At 35.6% G+C, this 21,731-nt stretch overlaps 1 protein-coding gene across 5 annotated transcripts in view; it reads left to right on the forward strand.

Moving 5' to 3' along the window:
- The window catches only part of KIF2A (kinesin family member 2A), a 56,627-nt gene that overhangs the window by 30,640 nt on the left and 4,256 nt on the right, over window positions 1-21,731 (forward strand). For 4 of the 5 annotated variants that reach the window (XM_069001980.1, XM_069001983.1, XM_069001982.1 and 1 more), the window contains exons 9-18: window positions 2,827-2,989; window positions 6,318-6,408; window positions 6,556-6,619; window positions 7,026-7,117; window positions 7,354-7,496; window positions 8,210-8,414; window positions 11,330-11,440; window positions 15,074-15,141; window positions 18,108-18,258; window positions 20,143-20,244. In XM_069001980.1, the coding sequence (XP_068858081.1) occupies window positions 2,827-2,989; window positions 6,318-6,408; window positions 6,556-6,619; window positions 7,026-7,117; window positions 7,354-7,496; window positions 8,210-8,414; window positions 11,330-11,440; window positions 15,074-15,141; window positions 18,108-18,258; window positions 20,143-20,244 (1,190 nt within the window). Of the gene's footprint in view, window positions 1-2,826; window positions 2,990-6,317; window positions 6,409-6,555; window positions 6,620-7,025; window positions 7,118-7,353; window positions 7,497-8,209; window positions 8,415-11,329; window positions 11,441-15,073; window positions 15,142-16,827; window positions 16,942-18,107; window positions 18,259-20,142; window positions 20,245-21,731 lie in introns of all 5 variants that reach the window. The other variant, XM_069001984.1, reaches the window with a different exon arrangement.

The following is a 21,731-nucleotide window of genomic DNA, read 5'->3' on the forward strand; positions in this document are numbered from 1 at the left end:
GTAGACTCATCATAACCTGCATAGCGATGGGGAGAAAAGTAGTTTAACTGCCACAATTTTATGTATTAGGAGCTGAGGCACAGGGAGAGTGTGGTTTTTTCCCAAGGTCATCTAGGATGTATGTAGTTGATCTGGAAATGAATTCTACTCTAATTCCTTCAGTATTCTTACATTGTGTTAGGATCACTGTTATTTTAAAGTATCCTTCAAGTGATCTCCTGAGAAGAGAATTACACAGTGAAAACTTTCATACATGTTTTTGTACATATATTTTTATACTTTCAAGTGGTCTTGAATCAGACATTGAGGAAGTGTCTTATGACATGGTAGGTGCCTAAACATGTTCAAGACATCCTCACAGGGCTAGTGGATTACAGACGAACAGAAGACTTGCACACCCTGGAGTTGCTACTCTGGGCTGGCAGAGTTACCCTAGAGCATATCAAACGCCACTAAAGAACTGTTAGGTACTAAAAGAACTCCCGAATGACTTTTTTTTAATGTGATGAGTGTTAGAACTATTTTTCTTACTGCCTGCTCATCAGACTGGAGTCTGTATTCAAAAAAACCAAAACCAAACAACAAAAAGCTGTTCAGCTTTCAATTCCAGTTAAATCCCAATCTTCCTAGGAAGTTCTTTACTGTCAGTGGGAGTTTAGGAACAGAAATGGCTACTGGATTGCAGCCCATGTGAATCCAGTGTTGTAAGATGTTTCTCTCCTTCTCTTATATTCTGTTCAGTTGAAGGACTCAAAAGAGCATCAGTCTGATGCTGAAGCAACTTGGGATGCCATTTATTGTTTTTATACTGTCAGAATTACACATTTAGGATTATCTGAAGCATATCCAGAGGAAAATGGGAAAAATGTTTTCCCTTTTCCCATACATATGTTGATACCAGTATATAGTTAGGTTTTGTCTTATTTTTCTCCTTCACATTGCTGCTTCTATTTTTTTTTTCATTTTTACTTTTACTGTTGGGAAAAATGTCACTTTCTACCTGTGCTGAAGGTGGACAAAGTGAAATTGCAGTAAATGAAAACAAATTGTTATGGGACGTTAATTGGGATTCAGAAGTAGGATTGGATTTTGTGAAAGTGGCATATCTTAGGTATTAGTGGTTGGGAGCCATTAAAACAGTAGATCAGAGGTGTTTGTAGAAAGATGAATATCTAAGTAAAAATGAGGTTGATACTAAAGCCATTTTGCATTTTTAAGAATAAACTGCAGTAAAAAAGGTGTTAACTAAATAATCTGTGCAGGGGATGATAATCTAGTACCCACATGATAAAATCTCAGTTCGTAACAAACAGTATTTCTCATAAAATCATAGAAAAGTATAAAAGAATTAAAGATACTAGACTGTTGCCCTATGAATAAAAGAAATAAAATTAATTTGTTTTGTCATCTCACAAATGCAGAATTATGACCAAAAACATTAGATGTTCTCAGCACCAATTTTTCTGCAGATTGACTTTGCAGGAATTAGGTGTTCAGAGTGACACTTTAAGATTTTAGTTCAGTGACATGTATTTATAATTGTGAAATGTGTGGTGGGTTTCAGAGACACTATTCCTAATTTTCATCAGCAAGGAATGCAGGTTCTCATACCAAATAGCTGGCAGGAAGTAAATGTCTTATTCCAAACAATTGTTAAAGAAAAATCCTTTTCTGACTGGTTAAACTAAAAAGTTTTTGCTGCAAAGAATTGTCCATCATACATTTTTTTTTGTCACTGTTCCTTACTTTTTGTCTGTGATTACTGCAGAATAACTGCATTTTATTTTATTGCAGTGCAGTTGAAAAATTGATTATACTGTAACTAGAATGTGTGTTTCCATTGGTGTGTAATGTAATGCAATGGTAACCATGGTACTGTTTGATCAGGATGTTAACTTGTGAAAGGGTTTCTATCTGGTTGTATAAAGTCACATCAAATTCTTGACCTGCATGCCTTAAGAAATTTTACATAGAAATGCAAGTAGGACACATTACTGAATCCCAACTGTACACACAAAGGGTCTTTATTTTTGTGCATATTATGGATCACTGGGTTCTGTGTTTTGCTGACTCATATACCATACAACAATTAGCAGTAAATTGCAGTGCTGTATAGTAATTATAATCTGAGATTTCACTGTTGAAGTCACAGTCATAGGAAGGATCATTATTATTTTCAGCTTTTTCTGCTTACAAGGTAATCTTCAGAAATGATTTTACTCTAGAGGAATTATATATTAAAGATATGTACTGTAAGTTCCAGGAGGAATACACAAATTAAGATGTCTATGAGGAATGAAAACAAAATTTAAAGAAAATATTTAGATAAAACTAAAATAAAACATCATAAGGATGATAATTTCTTTGTGTTTTCAACTTTGACAGTCGAAAGTATAGTATAGACAGTATAGTACTGGCATCTAGTTTCTCCACTACAGAAGGTATTTATAAAAACTCAAAGGATTCTTACAGTAAGCTGTAAGAAGACTTTGTAGTCGCTGAGTAGTAGGACCTCAAATCCATGAAAAGTGTTACAGAAGACATAACGTGTTACAATGATAGTGCTGTAATTAATGATCATAGTCTTTCTAAACAGTTTTTACCTCTCTTTAATTTCTAGCAATTGGTAGGATAGGATGAACAGACTTCCAAAATGAAATCTCTTCCTTAGCAGATTACTATCTAGGCATCAGAAGCCCTAATCCATTGCAGTGTTGTTACTTGGAGGAGCTGTGTTATCTGAGATGTTATAAGAGTGTAAACAAGGGGATAATGTAAAAATAATGATGTGTTGTTAGTTAAATATATATTTCACTTATTTTATAGAAACTTTAATGAAAGACCTTGATGTAATAACAATTCCTAGTAAAGATGTTGTGATGGTACATGAACCAAAACAAAAGGTGGATTTAACAAGGTACCTAGAAAACCAAACTTTTCGTTTTGATTATGCCTTTGATGACACGGCTCCTAATGAAATGGTTTACAGGTATGTGTATATGCTTTTTTTTGGTGAATCTTTTTTGTCGTGTTTTTTCCATGCTAATAACTGTCACACTTACCTTGGTCATAGACTTTCTTCTTATTATCTGTGTTACCAGATGGTATATTACTACCTCCATTCTTTTACCTGTTTACTTTTGTTTTAACTCTTTATCCCTAATTCTTCACCTGCAATGTCATCTCCACCTCTGTGACCTCAGTCCTGCTCCCAGTCCTTTTCCAAGCCCTGCTGCTTTCCAGGCTCTAGCAAGTATTGCCTGCCTCCTCAGCTGCTGATTACTTGAGCCACATAATGAGTTCTCCATCTGCTTCCGGGTTATTGTCTTATTAGTGTGTGTGCAGCACCTGAGAAGCCTGAGTGGTGGCTTTTGGTCATCAGGAAACCTGGAAGAAAAGGAGAGCCCTAGCACCAAAGAGCTTGCAGTTTGAATATAGGATAATTAAGAGATGGAAACAAATCAGTAGAGGGTGAGAAAAGAGTTCAAATAAAGTGAGTGAGTTTATATTGCAGTATTGCCGAGGTACCTGAGCTAACTTACCTTCTGGAAGCAATCTGGCTGATATAACACGGGAGTGTATGGAGCTAAGTTATCTTGCTGAAAATGCCAAATCTTCCTAATTTAAAAACCAACAGCAACAAAGACACATATCCACTTTTAGGCCCAAGGTAATTGGATCTCCATTTTGTTCTTTGCTCTTCTGTTTCATTTCCACTGTTGGTACAGAATAATTCACACAGCATTTTTAAAAGCATGTTTAGATTTAACTATTTCCCTTGAACAAGTAACTAAATGAAGTACATACGGTTGAAGTACAATGGCAAGGTTAGACACTGTGACATAATCTTGGTCAAAATCTTGGTATGCATCTAAATACTGTAAAGCTTTTTGCAGGGAATATTGATATTAAAAAGAAATTTGGTGAAGATAATTTTTCTTAGGCTTGGGAACTGCTTCCCATAGTCTTAAAGAGTATTGACAGAGAAATATCTTAATTCTTGTTTTTAATCCAGAACTAGGAAGTGAAAGTTAGGATCATGACATGATTGATAGTGGATAACAAAAAAATCATAGTAAAAGAACTCTTAAAAGGTTGTGAAAATAAAAACTTCTGTCTTACGCTTGTTATAATTAGAGAAGGGGGTGAAAGGAAAATCTTATAAAACTAACACTAACAAAAGAGTTCTAAACAGCAAAGCTGTGTCCTTGGAGATTTCTGTCTCTGCTGGTTGTCTGCTAGTAGCATCTTTCCTTTCCTTGATACTGAAGAGCTGTGGGAGAGCTTGCTGATTCATGATGCATGAAATAATTCTCTTGCTTGACAATCCATTCTTCTAATCTCCCTCCTTTCTTTATTTATCTGTGTGAACATAATGTTTAAATGTGAGGGGTGGCTTTGGTATACAGTGTTGTTGTATTTTTGTGCTGAGTTTTTTCAGCTTTTTTATTAGTTATGTAATATATTAATGACAATATAGCAATATATTTTAAGATTATTGTATTCATACTGAAACAGTGAATCTCTAGTCTTTTTCCCTCTCCCTTATATGGCACAATAATAATTTTTACTTGAAGGCCAGTCTGCTTTAAGGTCTCCTGTAATAATAGAAGTAAGAGCAAGATAGGTATCATCATGTGCTCTCATCAGAGCCTCAGGGTCATACTGAGGAAAAAAATGTGTCAAGATGCTCCAGTTTTCTCCAATATGCTAAATTTACTGTATGTCTATACTGAAAAAATGTTGTCCAGTCCAAGGTAGAAAAATACTTCTCTATTATTATTATTACTACTACTGCCATTAATACCTTTATTACTACTGTTATTATTTTGCTTAACCTGTATTTTAAGTATTTTTAATCCATGAGGACCAGCCCTGAGTTGCAAATTTTTGTTAATATTAAAGAACACTCACTAGTTGGAATGGGTATGCCTTATGAGTTTTAAAGGAGAACCAGTTTATATTTCTGAAGGACCAAGATTACAAATAAAATTTCTGGTAAAAGTAAAGTTGGACTCTTTTGACATACTCATTTGGAGTTGTGTAATCCTTTACAAAAACTTTTTTAGATATGTTTATATTTTATCTTACTTTAAAATAGATACCTTTAAGTCCCTTTTTAATAAATCAGTAAAAGAAATAGTTTCAAATTCAATCAAACAGAAGTAGTGGAGTGTGCTTCTAAGATGGATAGACTGTGAATTTTAAAATTTTTATATATAGAAAGAACAAACATCAAAATATGGGAATATCCTCTTGAGAAGACAGGAGGTACATACTTAGAAGAAGCAAAGAAAGAAAGACTAAGGCTGTTCAGGAATCATCTAGTATATTCTTGATGAAAATTCATGATTCAGCTAACATAGATTCTTTACATAACCCTGGGTTGCTGCTGAATGGCTCAGTCTTGCCCATATTATTTTTGTAAGTGATCTTGTGTTTGAAAGCAGAGTGGAAGAAGGTTGGAGCATCTCAGTGCTTCTGTAATTAATTTTTTCTTTTGTTGGTCACTTGTAGGTAATTTATGTGTAAACAACTGGAAAAAGTTTAGAAAGAGTTTTGCAGAGAGACTCATCTCTATGTGTAACTCTCCATTAGTTTACCCTTTGCCTTTGGAATGTACAGGGAAATAATGGCAATAAGCAGCTGAAGTAGGAACAATAACTGTGTTTCTTAAAGTAAAAATTAATTCTCAAAAAAAAAGAAATGACACTTCAGAAAATAATTTTGACACAGCAAATAGTGCCTCAGGGATAACTAGATTTTTTCATTCTTAAGAGCTTGGGTATCCATTATCTTGAGCCCTTTTTTAATGTATGCATGTTCTCAAAATTTGAGATGTGCAATGTTGTTTTGGCTGCTTGTCTTTCAAATTTAATCTTGGAAGTTGATTTGGGGAGAAAAAAAAAACCTACAGCAGAATTTTAGTATTGACGAAACTCCTATCTACTACACTGTCATACGTCAATATCTTATTCTGGCATCTTTAGGGAGCTCCAGACTGCATTTAGTAAACTGTGGGGTGTTGGATTATTAAAACAAGGAAGTCATTGTTTTGGGATTTAAAGAAGAGTAATACTGTTGCAAAATGAATGAGAGAGATCTTGTAGCTTACGATGGTTTGGAAAATTTTAATACCTTAGAGCTGGTAGTCTCCTTACTTCAGAAAGTAAAGTAAGAATGTCCTTTGACCTCTCAAAGTATAGGATATAAAGTATCTATTTTGTAACTTTTGGCCTTAACATTTTAATTTTCCTTGTGGTAGTGGCATCTTAAAATACTTCAGTTTCTTAAGTACAGATTTTTTTGCATTTAAGGTTTACAGCTCGACCATTAGTGGAGACCATATTTGAAAGGGGAATGGCCACTTGTTTTGCATATGGACAAACAGGCAGTGGAAAAACCCATGTAAGTAGCTCTACAAGTCAGCAATACTCTTTTTTTGTAAATGACATACTTAAATGAGTTCTAATAAAACAGAAATATGTAAACTACAGTTCTGTGATTTTTATGGTGCTTTCCTTTTCTTCTTTGTTTTTATTTTATTTAATTTAGACTATGGGTGGCGACTTTTCGGGAAAGAACCAAGATTGTTCTAAAGGCATATATGCACTTGCAGGTGAGACTTCATTTATCAGTTGGCTTCAGGCAGATCAATTGAGATCTATAAATTTTCTACTCTTTGTCCTACAAATATAACAGTTTACCTACTTTACATTACAGTGGAGCTTTGATAACATCAAAAGTTGTTCCTAGATGTGTATCCTTTACACAATAATGTAAATATAGATTATTTAACAAAAATGCAGTAGCAGATTATGTAAGTTTATAATTTTGGTGTCTTCTGCATCTTCCAGTGTAATGTGGCAATTTAGACTGTGTTGTTTTAGACTTGGTTGACTGACCCTATCTGTCATTCTTGGAAAATATGAGATTCTGTAAAACAGACTGTTACACATGAATGAATCTTCACTAAATGAAAACACATTATGAGATTACTTTTTATTCTGGAAATGTATTCACAGCTCGAGATGTCTTTCTAATGCTAAAGAAGCCAAACTATAAGAAGTTAGAACTTCAAGTATATGCAACATTTTTTGAGATCTACAGTGGTAAGGTCAGTACATGGTCTTTTTCTAAGAGGGAATTTCTCATATATAAGATTTTGAGCTTGTCACATAAAAGATTTTTTTTTCCTCTTTGTATTAAAAGCTGAATTTCAAAGAATTCTTTACATTTCCCTTCCAATCATGTATTTCCATGGAATGCTTTGCATTATTTGAAATGGAATTTGAAACAGGAATTTGTTTTAAAACTCCTCTTCTAACTATTCTGTTTTCCTCCTTCCCTAAGGTTTTTGACTTGTTGAACAGGAAGACAAAATTAAGAGTGTTAGAAGATGGTAAACAGCAAGTCCAGGTGGTGGGATTACAGGAGCGGGAAGTCAAATGTGTTGAAGATGTGTTGAAGCTTATTGAAGTAGGCAACAGCTGCAGGTATCTTCCATAGCTTACACCAGTTTTTCATTGTACATTAAAAAATCACAACAAGATTTTTTGGGAGTATCTTTGTTTGGTATTTAATATGCAATGGATTTTTTGATGATGTCTGCAAGTAAGGAATCTACCTATGTTTTAAATGGAAACATTTAAAGTTCTCTGTCTCCTAAAGAGAAATAACTGATTTTTCAGGAGGATGTGAATTGCATGCATTATGTAAGCAGCTTACTGACTTAAATTCACATCATTTAAAAACTGGAATGCTGCCAGGTTCTTCATCTGTAAAAGGCCTTGATGTGTACTGGCAGAGGTTAAGCACTTTTTTTTTTTTTTTTTAAGACTTCAGCTTCATTGTTTTTAAAATTAGCCTTGAGCATGGACTGCTGCATGATCAGATAAAAGTGCCATCAGCATTTTTTGTGTAAACTCTCTGATAATCTGAAATATATGAAGATATAATTTTAAAAGTCAGGCAAAATGTTACTAACCTTCCATTTCTTTCAAAGAGATGGAAAAAGAGGCATAATTGTACTATGTATATCCAATTATTAGGGTTCTATGTCTAGTGTCCACAAGAGTGTTAGACGTGCTGTCAACAAGTAAGAAAATACAGGAACCTGGCCTGAAAAACCTATCATTGTGAGGTTAGTGTTTAATATGTATGGTCCTCCATCGGTTAATATCTTTCCCTGCTCTTTTCTTGTTTAAAGGACATCTGGCCAGACATCTGCAAATGCACACTCATCTCGAAGCCATGCAGTGTTTCAGATTATTCTCAGAAGGAAAGGGAAATTGCATGGTAAATTTTCTCTGATTGATTTGGCTGGCAATGAAAGAGGAGCAGATACTTCGAGTGCAGATAGGCAGACTCGACTGGAAGGTGCAGAAATTAACAAGAGCCTTTTAGCACTCAAGGTAACTGATAATGTTTCTATTGCCCTTGAGTAGGTGGAAGCCTACATATAATAGCAGTGACAAGTAAAATTAGTGGTTTTGCAGGCTTTGCTTGTCTACATTGTCTACTGATATGACAGATAAAACAGTGTATTGATTTTTTCCTCTGCATGCCTGAGGGAACACTTAGTAAGTCCCAAGTAGAAACAATGCAGAAACATTGAGCTATCAACTTACATGTAGTTTTTGTAAAATAAAATCAAAACACCCCACCATAACCAACCAACCAACAAAAACAAAACAAAACAAAACCCCCAAACAAACAAAACAGAAAACACCCCAAATGAAACAACTTCACAAGTCCCCAGTGGTTGAATTTGCAGACATTTCTGATATATATCTGAAATAGGAAAGCAAATTAGTTACTTTGGTACTCAAAATATGAAGTACTAACAGGAAATATTCTTACTGATCTCACTATTTATTTCCCTTTTAAATAAAAAATAAAACTACACTGACAACATATTTACTGCTGTTAATATATTGACTAAAGCACAGCAACAGCAACATGTCCAGAAAAACTAGCAAATAATTAAAATAAACCTTGAAAGGTTAAATCCATTTTTGACAGCTCTTCTTCATAGCAAATTGTCTGACACAGTCACTTTACAGATTTTCATACATCAGTCCAGGACATATAAACAGAGCTAAGAAATACTACTGAAATATTCATCTGCCTTTTTTGTATGATGTTTTATGGTGCTTAGAAAAGGTTCAGTCTGAATAGGGAAAGTAATTTTTTTATTTCAAACTGGAGAAACAGTAGTTGTGAATGTCTCAGAATTTATCTCTGGTTTTGGTTAGTTTTGCTTAGGTTTACTACTCTCAGCACCAACACTGGTTTTATATAAAAAATCTGAGCCCGAAGATCACTGTGGTTACTTTTTTATTCCCAATATAAACTTGGGAGAAAACTGGCATCTGACTAAACAGATCTCACAACACACCAGAAAATAGCGACGTATAATGTGTCATTACAAAATTGTATGGCATGTTGAAAAACTGGAAGCAGCAGTCCCAAAACTGGGGCCTATTCTGATTTAGCATCTAAGTAAGCAATGAAGGGACCATTGGGTTGATGTTACTACTAGTTTCCAAATGTAACTGAATAAAGCTGTCTTGTTTTGGGGGTTTGGTTTTTGGTTTTTTTTCCAGTTTATTTATTTTGTACTGGATAGTGCTCATACAACATATTTGGTTAATTTTTATACAACTTGTCTTTTTAATTATAGCAAAAGGTTCTGCTGCTGCTGTACCAGTGATTTTCATACAAATTCTATGGGGGGAGGGGTAAATAAAAATAAATTGAGGTCTTTCAGAAGTCTAAAAGGTGGTACAAAAAGATAGAAGTTTCTCAGTGATATGTTTTCCATTTTTCATTTCTCACCAAAAGCATTACACAGCCTTTTCCATTTGTATTTAGGAGCCATGAAGTTATTGTCAAATTCCAATTGAACTTGTATGTTCTGACAAAATGGTCTTTGTTGCTAATCCAAGATTTGCTCTTTCCATCTGTATATCAGTCCTGTGTTAACCTGTTCGGGATTTTGGCACGGGAAGTTGTTTGTATAATGTCTTTTCATGGAAGTAGTGTGGTCATTTTGTTACCTGGTTTTCAGAGCTGTAATGAAAACCAAAAGTAGTTTAAAACTCTGTTTCAAATTTAGAAGTTGGTGGTGTCTTTCTATAATCTTTTACTAATAAGGAGATAACCCAGTTCTAATTTTTCAGGAGTAAGCAAACTAAAAATCATTATAGTAAATTAAAATATCTTAATTAAACTTGCTGATTGCCATATCAGTAATTCAACATAGGATGTGTCTGCAGCTGGAGGATTAGTTGAACTTCTGTAGAATTATTCATGTAACACAGAGGCCATTCCATCATTAGTGCAGCTAAAAGCAAAGCTCTAATTTGAAAAACAGTGTGGCTGGTTGTAGGAGCTCTGTGTGTAGATTTGTTAGAAGTGCACCAAGGAAGCCTTCCATCTGAAGAGATGTCTGTTAAGGCAAAGGCAGAATCTGGAATTAACAGTCAAAATATTATGATGACAACAAAATCTAAAATTAAAATTTCTTGGCTTATTAGGCAATCTTGGAGTGCTGAGTGGACAGAACTGATGGTTAGATTAATGGTATCTTGGTTTGCACTGTTGTACTTTGTTGCTGCTGTAACTTCTGTAGTAATTACATCTATACAGTATTGCTCATTGGAACCAAATCAGTTGCAAATATTAGTGCCGCCTCTTGCCTCTGTGAATGGAAGAGAAGATCTTATCCCTGTTTCTTCGCATAAAGACCATTTTAGAACAGGGAATTACCTTATGTTTTCAAGTGTCTTCCAATGCTAAGTAGAGAGCTTGCTTCCAATAGAGAGCTGTGCCTGCTTGGTTTGTGACTTGTGGAAGCTTTCAGAAAGTTTGTTTTCTTCTAAGCTGTAAAGAAAGACTGTGCTAGAGTCAGAATCAAAGCCACTGCTTTTAGCTGATACAGTTAACCCATGTCCCTGTCCATACTGCTGCTGCTGGCAGAGGTTGTATGTCATTCAGGCTTTTGTAGCTGATCATCAAGAATAATTGTAAGCCTGAACATTTCACATCAACACTGTTTAGTTTTGTTGTTGGGTACAATAGATGTAAGCAATTTGGATGACATCGAGACAGTTTTTAGGCTTCTAATCCTTTTTAAATTCCTTCCTCTCTACTGAGCTTAATGAGAGGTAGAAGCCTAACACTTATTGAATCCAAGCTTCAGTGGTAAATTTTAATGATATTTTTGGGGGAGACCATCAAAGATAAGGCATGTATTTTCTGATTCTGAATTGCATTTTTATTATGTTTATTTAACCCATGATAAAGAACCTTTTTGTTCTTTTAGGAGTGCATAAGAGCCTTAGGCCGAAATAAACCTCACACACCCTTCAGAGCAAGTAAACTTACTCAGGTGCTAAGAGATTCATTCATTGGAGAAAACTCACGTACCTGTATGGTAAGTTGATTTGGTTAATTACAAAGAGAAAAGACACTGCAAATTTAGGCTTTTATGTTTAAAATTGGTTGCTTGCTACTGGCAGTGTGTTGGACTTAAATATATTCACTAATTGACATTGTATGTGGAGGGGGATTTCAATAGAGACATTTCTCAATGGTTTGGATTGAATATTAGGAGAAATTTCTTCACCAAAGGGTTTGTCAAGCATTGGAACACGCTGCTCAGGGAAGTGGTCTAGTCACAATCCTTAGAGATATTTAAAATGCATAAATGTTGAATAGCTGTAAATGTGCATTTGCACCAGTCTGAAAACCAGAATTCTTGTGACAGATGAGGGAAAAGATAGATAAAAGTCCTGATGTCCAGTTGTTTTATTTGTGCATCCTTAACATTTCTCCTTATGAGAATGTGAACGCTCTGCAGTGCATACTGATTACTAGGCCTGTTTGTTTTGGTTACTTTTCACAAACTTCTTTGAATTAATTAGTCTAGAGGCCAGAGAAGTCTGCAGACCACAATGTGAAAACCATGGTCTTAGGGCAGCTTAATCTTCCCTTTAGGTGTTAGGTATGGTTCTAATTTGAAAACAGTGGTAAAATAGCATTTTATTAACCTTTTTTACTCCAGTTTTCTAATGAAATGGCAGGATATTTTTTTTTTCCGTTGAGACATACCTGACCAAGCTGAAGATGTCCCTGCTCACTGCATGGGGGTTGAACTAAATGACCTTTAGAGGTCTATTCCAACTCAAATCATTGTATGACTCTATAACTTCATAAATCCTATGCGGGATTAGATAGCTAGATGGTGCGATTCTAGCAGGTGTATCCACACTGCTGAAGGAGGTTTGAAAAATTAGCCTGTTGGAAGTTACTTTCTGCACATGGAATAATTATCATTTGTGAATATTTCATGAAGTTCTTAATTAATAAAAAGAATCCCCTCTGAAAGTGGAAATATGCTTGAATTATTTTTTTTTATTTTCTCATTCACATAGCTACAGTCTCTTTACAATTAAGCTTAAGAAACCCCTTTGATGATAAGATACTGCTTTCAAATTCATTTTTCTGCTATTTTTCTTAGTAGTAAGACCACTTGTGACATTCTGGTTTTAGTGTTTGTTTACATGAATTTTTTAATTAAGAATTTAGTCAGCAGAGTTTCATCTTAAGATATTGTTGTGGTTTAACCCCAGCCAACAACTGGGGTTATTATTAAGGAATTTGTCAAAAGACAATTTGATCCAATGTTCAAATGTGCTTTTTGAATAAGACATTATGTAACTATGTGGTGCTTTTTAATATGGAATGTGTATAAAATGATATAGTAAAATCTTGTGATTTTTAATTACTAAAAGATTCCTGAAATAATAAAATACCTGTTGCATGTTTTCCACTTGCTTTCTGACGTGAATCTGTAAGGAGGATATTTGAGTAAAACTCATTGGGTAGATTCTACACTTCATTTTTATGTGACTCTTCCTTTTATTGTTTCTGGGTATATTGCAATTGTAAAAGTTACATATTTAGGGATGGAGTATTCTCTCTGTATATAACACTGAACTATGATTTGGAAATTTTATTTTTTCAAATGTCAGAAAAATATTTTGAAAATAACTTCATAACGTGGACAGTTAGGACTAGGATTTGCTTCCTTCAAAACAAATCCAGAGACTTACAGTCAGCATAAATAAATTTTTTTAAATTTTATCAGTTGTTGTAGTTTTAATCTTAGTTTGAGAAACCATTTTAAGCTGTTTTTGAACAGTTGCATGGTAGGATAATGTATCATCATTTGAAAGTTGCAATGTGACTACACAGAATAGTCTCATTTTTTAACCAGTGCTACTCCTTGACATGTTGCATCCTTGATGTGCTGCAGTCATAGCTGAAGTCAGACCCCTCAGCCCTCCATGATGGGAGTAGGAACCTGCAGACTTCCGTGTCCCAACAGGGCCATTGATCCCACTGTGATGGCTTATAAGCAGTGTAGACACATTCAAAATGGGAAGAATGGTTATTACAGGTCTATGGATACTCCTGTCCATAAGTAGTGCAGCTTTTTCCATTCTCATTTGGAATTAGGAACAAGAAAGTGAGCAACAGAGAGGTCAGAGTCCTTCTGTCCTGCCTGGACTGGGCTTGTTGGGGCATGAGGAGAGGTCGTACACCAAGACTTGTGCACAAGTTCATGTGCCCTGAACAGGGTATCCACACAGACCAGAATACCTGCAATGACATTTCCCTAGAGCAGCTGCACCTTGTGCTCTTTAAAATGTTGAAGCAGTCTGCTAGTCTTACAGCACAGTGGTAGTAAATAGGTAAAGCAAAAGCCACACACATAAAGCAAAGGAAAACATGAAATTCATTCACCACTTCCAACTGTCGGGACAGTTCAGCTGTGCCCAGGCTGTATCACATGTAACAATGCCTTGGGAAGACAAATGCCATTACTCTAAACATCCCTGTCTGTGGCATGCTCTGAACACTGAACTGGTGGAAGAGATGTATGCATTTTTCACGTTATGTGAGTATGGAAGGGAACTCTTAGGTTTTGTTAATTAACACCCAGAACAAGAGACATGCAGTTGTGTGATCTTAAATATAAGCTTGTTGTTTTCCTTAGTAACTGATGCATACCAGTATTAGAGGTTTAAACATAGGACTGTGTGGTAACAGGCTCTATACTTTCTAACCCACTTCCACCACATATTTTTCCTTTCTCCCCAGAAGGAGAAATTCCTCTCAGGATGACTAGCTGTACTTTTATACAGGAATGTCAGCAGCAGGATGAAAGAGAAGACTGGGATTATTTAATCACCATCAGTTTCAGTCTTCTGAGTCTGTGATGCCACAAAAATGTTAGTGTGTAGGATCATAGAGGTGTTTGTTCTGGGTAGAGCCTTTATGACTCTTCAGAAAAGAACACAGGTGGAAAAATTGGGCTACTGAGAGAAACTAGGACAAATAGTGATCCCAGTTTTCCCAATCACTGTTTTAATTTTGCTGATTTCAGGAAAGGTGGTGGCATCTTCAGAGTATTTTATTTGACTGGAAAAAGAAAGACCTTCAGATTCCAGATAGGTCTCATAAAAGGTTTGCCATCAAGTATTGTTTACAGATAATTTCTAATTGAGAAAAAATACATCTCTACTTAGGAAAATAGTTAAACTCAAGCTTACCTTTACTATTATTAAGTACAGTTTCTGATGTGGCCAAAATCAGCGTAGAATCTCCTTGAACAGAGGACAGCCTAAAAAGATACTTAAAAAAATAATGGCATAATTGTTTGTAGGATATACTAGACTTAGGGTCTATAGAGTTGCATATTTCCATTTTTGAGGAGTTTATTTTTCAGTTAAAATTTTGCATTTACACAGTATGTTACCAAGATGGTTGGGGAAATTGAATTTCTATGAATTCTTGATATTCCTTGTACAGTTAAAAAAATTAAATTGAAGCTTTGGACATCTGTGTCCTTTAGATGATGTTGTACATCAGCTGTACATAGTAGACATTTTTTGTAGAAGTTCAGAAATTAAACTGGAGATTAAAAAATATATACATTTAAATTCATCTACCCTTTCATCTGTACAAAGTGATTTACCAATGTGTGGATTGTTTTCTCCAGATTGCTACAATTTCTCCAGGAATGGCATCATGTGAAAACACTCTCAATACATTGAGATACGCAAATAGGTATGAAAAATGTTATTTCTTAAATCTATACTATATATTGATGACTGACATTTGAAACAGTGCTGTTCCATGATGTATTAATTTAGCTACTTGAATAATTTGATTGTAGTTGTGTTTCTTAATAAGATTAAAACCAAATTATTGATCCAGGCTCACATTTAATTTAAATTGTCACTTTTCACAACCATTAGAAAATAATCTATTGAATCTGCATCTGTGCCATTATCCAAAGATGGATAATGTGGGTTGCAAGGTATGTGGGAGATGCTACTAGTAGTTTTGCCCTTGCTTTGAAGGGACCATCTCTTGCATTAGGGATAAGTTGCTGTTTATGATGATTCCCTGGGGTGTTGGCTAAAATACTTTTCTGTGATGTGATTTTTTTTCCATCCCTTTGGCGGAATTGTGTGCAGTTGTACAATCCGTATTATATATACATATAAAATTTCATGCTTCCCAAATTCAGGCAAATATTTGAGAGCCCTAAGTAAAGAAGCAGAAAATCCAACAGGCTTTATGGTCACTCCAGGGAAATTAGCACCTCCAGAGGCAGATACATCACTTGAGACCTGTACTGCTCTAAGAAAGTGTTCGACTCTCTGCAGTGAGTGTGCAAGGAACCTTCACCTGCTGCAGTTCTCCTGCATTTAAAGTCTATGGAGATGGGGCGATCAGGTCCTGTGTGTCCCTGCAGCCAGTCCTGTGACCCAGAGACACGCTGTGCTTTGCTCCAAAGGACAAAGGTGGCAGATAGCCTCTGGGCCATCAGAAGTCCTGGCTTTGCCAGAAGAGGCCACCATCTGGGGGCCTGCTTGCCCCAGTGAGAGGTCAGACAGGACCACAACTGCTTCTGCTTGGCTAGGCACAAAGGCTTGCTAGGAAGGCTTACTGCCTGCTCCTGTCAATCTCCAAATGTCCCTATGTCTGGAGCTAGTAGTAAACCTGCTTGGCTTGGACCAGTCTGTGTCATTTCCTCCCTGAAGAGAAGGAGGCATCTACTCCTCTGCTTAGAGTAATATGATGGAGGACCTTGCACATTCAAGACTTGTTGGAACTTCTATCCCTTACAGAACTTAGGCTGCTGAAGTGACTCCATGAGAAGTCACTACAAAACAAATTAAGCACCTCTTTCTACTGTACTTAATAGTTGTACTGAAAGTGTTTTCTTCCCTTAGTGTTAAAATTGTTTGTTGTTATGGAGTATATACTTGTCACTGTAATGTTGCTTCATATGTTTTGTGTAGGTTTTTTTTTTTTTCTAACAATACATCATTTTCATAGTACAGTTAGTTTTTAGGTGCTGGACACTAGTGTGTGGGCAGTGACAAGAGGAGGCGAAATAGAATTTACACTTTTGTAGCTGTAGTGATTAGATATTTTAAAAGGAGCCATTTAGTGGAATATTGAGTGTCGACCAAATCATAGTAACTGTACAAATGAAAATCTGGAATTACTTTTCTCAAAACACGGCTATTATAGTCCCCTGCAAATTAGCAGCACTGCTTTTGTTCAGTTTTGTTAGTGATCTGAACTGTTTGCAGAGTTTAAATATGTCAACACACTTGTGTTATAAAAATAATTTTGTAGTTAAACTATTAAAGAAGTATGCTAAACAAAGAGTTGTCATTTTAACTGTGTTTATGAGAACATTTTCTTTTAATTTGCCACTGTATTTTGCTGCTGCAGAGTAAAGGAATTTGGAATTAGTCCTTCGGACATTCCCTTCTCACAGGGTAGTGGCAGTCGCTCTGATCTCTCTCCTTCCTATGAGTATGACGACTTTTCTCCTTCAAACACCAGGTCTACTTCATTCTATACATGGAACTATATTTTTAAGTTTTCTTTTTCACTATGTAATTTTACAGACGAACCTTTCATTAGTCCCCTTGCCTTGAGTCACACATACTTTGTTTTTATTTTAGTTTGGCAGGTGATGGTTCTGCATGATCTGCAATCATCTTCCCAGTATTTTGTTTACCCTCCTTAAACATCCATATTCTGTATCCAGGCTTGCTAGTTTCCTTCATACATTTAAAAAAAATAGAAATGGTGATGTCATCTTTCTAAATTTAGTGGACCACATCTAAGAATTCTGAGTTTAGGGTAATTTGAATATCTCTGAAAGAGAACATTTTCTTACTTATATATATATATATATATATATATATATATATTTTTTTTTTTTTTTTTTTAAAACTTTTCAGCACTCTGAAGATAAATGAAAAATATTTTCCATTATAGTAAATAAGTGCTACTTGACAAAACATTTTTCCCATTAAAGAAATTAAGAATACATTCTAAAACTTGCTTTCAGACTTTCATGCATCTTTCATAAACTTGCTTTTAAATGGTTTTTTTTTGACAGAATCATCATCAATCTTTAAACTACTTACATGCTGCAAGAGCTGACCATTTCATTAAAATATTTTCACCTTTGAAATTAATGAAAGGATCTATTTATTCTCTGAATATATTTGGTTGCAAGTTATTATTTTCCTCAGAATTTTTTGGGTGATTTGCTTATAACAGCTAGTGCAGAGCTGATTGGCTAATGTTTTAAAAGTACTTTTCAAAGTGTATGCAGAAAAAGAAAGATTGTCAGGTCTAGGGTGCTAAATGACCTTTTCTTTGAAATATCACTCATTCTTAAAGAGTTAATGTTGAGGAGTTTGAAATTTTTGCCCTCCTAACTGTTAACAAGAAGTAAGATTTCAATCAGAAAATACTTCTAGATTTACTTAAATTTACTTAGATTGCAAGTAGTAAAAATACCAGGATCCATGCCTTTTAGGAACTGGACTAACATATTTTTGTCAGGGAAAGTACATTAAATTTGTGAAGCTGACATCATCATCTTCCTTATTAAATGAATTAATTGCGCATAAACCCGTAGAGTTTTATTTTTGGTTGTGACTCTGTTGCACAGGAGGTTACTAATTTTCAAATGGAACATTTTCTGCCCATAGGGTAAAGGAGCTGACGGTTGATCCTAGTGCCACAGGAGATATTCGTTCCATTATACACCATGCTCCCAATCAGATGGACGACTTGGAGACACAGTGGGGTGTGGGAAGCTCTCCTCAGAGGGATGATCTCAAACTGCTCTGTGAACAAAACGTGAGTGGTTTACAGAATTACATGGAAAGAGATTATGACATACAGTGGCAGAACAAACCCAGATTAATGTGTATTTATAGCCTGTTAGTAAGAGCTTAAATACATACAGCATACCTCTTCACCTTTTCTCTTCATGGTATTATGTTCGTTTCCATACAAAAGAAAAACTAAACCCAAAAATGTTTCTTGAAGGGTTTCTTTATCTTCCTTTCTGATTAGGGCTTTTAATATCTAGGTAGGCTGTTGTGGATACAAATATTGCTGCTAGCAAGAATTTTTCTTGCTTCTTTCCAGTCCCGTGAGATACTTTTCTCTCTCACAGAAGATATCAGTAGAGTTCTATAAACCATGAACACCTGCGACTTTGCAAAGCTTTGTTTATGGTACAGTAGAAAAATATTTTGACAATGGATGTTTTAGGATTTTAGCCAATCACCCCATGGGGTGGCTGGTCCTTTGACCAATTAGACTATGAAGAAAAAAGTCTATAAAAGAATTTGTAAAATAATTAAATAAATCAATCTTGCTGCACAGTTCCTGCCTGCCGGATTTCTCTTCTCCTCCCTGCCACTGCGGGATACCGTGATAGGCTGTGGTGATGAACTGTAGTATGCATTTTTCCACTATAGCATCACATCTTTTTAGGCAGTTGGAAATCATCTGTTTTATTTAATACTCTTTGTGGTTTTGAGCATTATTTTCCCTGCATGCAAACCCCATTTCAGTTGAATTTGCCTTTCCCTGCATGTAGAAATCTGGCTACCCATCATTCCTCCTCCTGGCATCCTGGTTTTCCTAGGGTGAAACCCCAGAGCACTGTTTGAGAAGACAGACATATGATGTTCTAGTATGTCTCCCTGGGCTGGAGGACTAGGGAGCTGAGAGGTGTCTTCTGAAGGGCATTCTCCCTCATTGCTGATTATCAGCTTTAGTCCTGGTTCTTTAAATATTCAGAGGGGATTAAATCTTGATGAACATGCCAAAGAAAATAGAAAAGAAAAATAGAAAGGAAAAATTCTTACAATCCTGACATTTTTCACAAGACTCTCTCCAGGACTCTGTTTCATAAGAACATGCTAGTGATTCCTAGAGCTTCCCATTGGACAGTCCTTCCTATCACCAGATATCCTTTCATATCACACTTTTTCATTGCTCATGTTGAATGAATTTAAGCCTTAATGTTTTAAAAAATACTTCAAAGGCATTGTATAAGGAACTACACTGTCGTGCTAAACATTAATTACAGCCTACCTAGTACTTTCCTCTTCTATTGTTTACTATTCATTTCTAAAGAAGCCTTCTTTGTCCTAGTTTGTAAATTCATGTGTGCATTCTTCTAATTTAGCAATCACTATTTACATTTTAGATTTCTGCCTTCACATTTATTTAACTTTTTTTTCCAAAGGTTTAATTTAATTTTGATTTCCTGAAATGTATTGAATGTAATTGTTCTCTTTTTTTTGAAAATTGTTGCCTGTCTGTTGTAGCATGCACAACAAAATGCCCTCACAGAAACCCGAAGTTTTCTGAGAGTACTAAAATCTATTATAAATTATAATTCTTCTGTTGTGACTTCCTCTTCCCCTTATTTTAAATTGTTTTTTTTTAATGTGGAATATTCTGATTTCCAGTATTTGCTAGGATCAGTGACTGGAAATTTTAGTGAAAATTAATTAAATTTAACTCTGTAAATATTTTGGATTTATTGCCCCATCTGTTCATTGCTGGAGATTTTCTTGATACTTAGAAGTATTAAATTCTGTCTTTGACAGGTTTTGCCTTCTGCATATTTTTTTCTATGTTCTGTGATGAAATGGGTGACATTCAGTATATTTCTGTAGCTACAGTTCTTTCCAGGCTAACAAGGTTAACTGTTGTTTCTAGGAAGAGGAAGTTTCTCCTCAGTTGTTTACTTTCCATGAAGCTGTGTCACAAATGGTAGAAATGGAAGAGCAAGTTGTAGAAGACCACAGGACTGTCTTCCAGGTAAAAGATTGAGCTCCACTTTGTTTTATCCTAATTCAGGAATTCAGGTTTTCCAATGAAAGTGCATACACATGAAGATGGAGGAGCATCTGATCTGTAGGAGCCATTCTGTCTGTCAAAGATTCCTAAATTGATTTCTATGTTAAGCTGATTGTATCAAACAAGTAGGAACGGATCCCATAACAACTGATCTTTGTCCCCATGATGAAAGAGAAGTATATTTCTGTATCATTCCAGAAATTTAGTAGAATTTCCCTTTCTGGGCTGGCAATTAATAATAATGTCTCTGTCACCACCATTTCTGCTTGGTCATCTCCCTCCAAATACTGTGTCCGAATCTGAGTATCCTTTTGTGACATCTCCCTCTGAGATCCAGAAGAGACACATGTTTTTCAAACTGCCTGTTTGCTTCCATGTTACAGCTATGTAAAGATTTCACTAGCTATTAGTCAGGGCTTTTGGAAGGAATACTGCCCATGTAGTGCTGGTCAGTGCTATGGAACCTTTTACATCCACAAAATAAATAGTGGCTATAAGTATGAGTTACTTGTGGATTGCTTCTGTTCATAACCTTAAAGCCTTTAGGCAGGCTGTCTGTTTGGCACATCTGTTCCTAGAGAACAGCAGACCATCAAACCTGTAGGGTATACCCATATCTCCTCAGCTGAGGTGTCTAGCTTAGTGGAACATTGATGTGTGTCCATAATACAGCAAGATGCTAACTAAAACATCTTACAGCGAGTGTAGAGATCTAGTTATTATGGAACATTAGCCCTGAAGTAAAACATAGAGAAGTGTGAAAGTCATGTGCCATATGCTGTGGCTGTGTTCTAATGAGGCTTCTGGAGAGACAAGCTGCATTAGTCTAAGATGTAATTGCCTCTGTGTGTCCATCTGGCCTTCTGCTGGAGATTACTGCTCCTTCTGGCAGTCCCTGGGAGGAAATGTGTCCAAGCCTCAGATTCCTTTGTTCACAGCACGGCTTGTTAGTTTATGCTTTGTGTGTAGGTGGGCTGCAGCGATACAAAATCCAACAGCTGTACCAGCCATCTTCTGTCAGTGCTCTCCTGGAAGCAGCTGATACACAACATTTTTTCCTAACAAAACTGGCTGAAATAAACCAACACAACTGTGCTCTACATGTTCAGGAGGCTTTGTCTTCGATGTACAAGGTTCTGTTAGATGAGATGAATCTCACCCCAGTGTAAGCTCCATCTGTCCTGAAAGCCAAAAAAACAAACAAGGGGTTTGGACTACATATTCAATTTTGCTTGGGCTATGGACTACAGAGGGAAAGACTTCATTTTAGTATGTCAGACCAAGTTTTCTAGTATGCCTAAAACTGTCAGCTGCTTTATTTTTTAAAGCAAAGCATTTCCAGTTGAATCAGTTATCCTGATCACAATTTTGCATGGTTCTGTAAGGTTTAAACTCCTGGCTGCATTTTTCTTCGCTACAAGATTTTTTTTTTAACTTTTTTGCAATGT

Source organism: Aphelocoma coerulescens (assembly GCF_041296385.1).
Source record: "Aphelocoma coerulescens isolate FSJ_1873_10779 chromosome Z unlocalized genomic scaffold, UR_Acoe_1.0 ChrZ, whole genome shotgun sequence".
Lineage (NCBI taxonomy): Eukaryota > Metazoa > Chordata > Aves > Passeriformes > Corvidae > Aphelocoma > Aphelocoma coerulescens.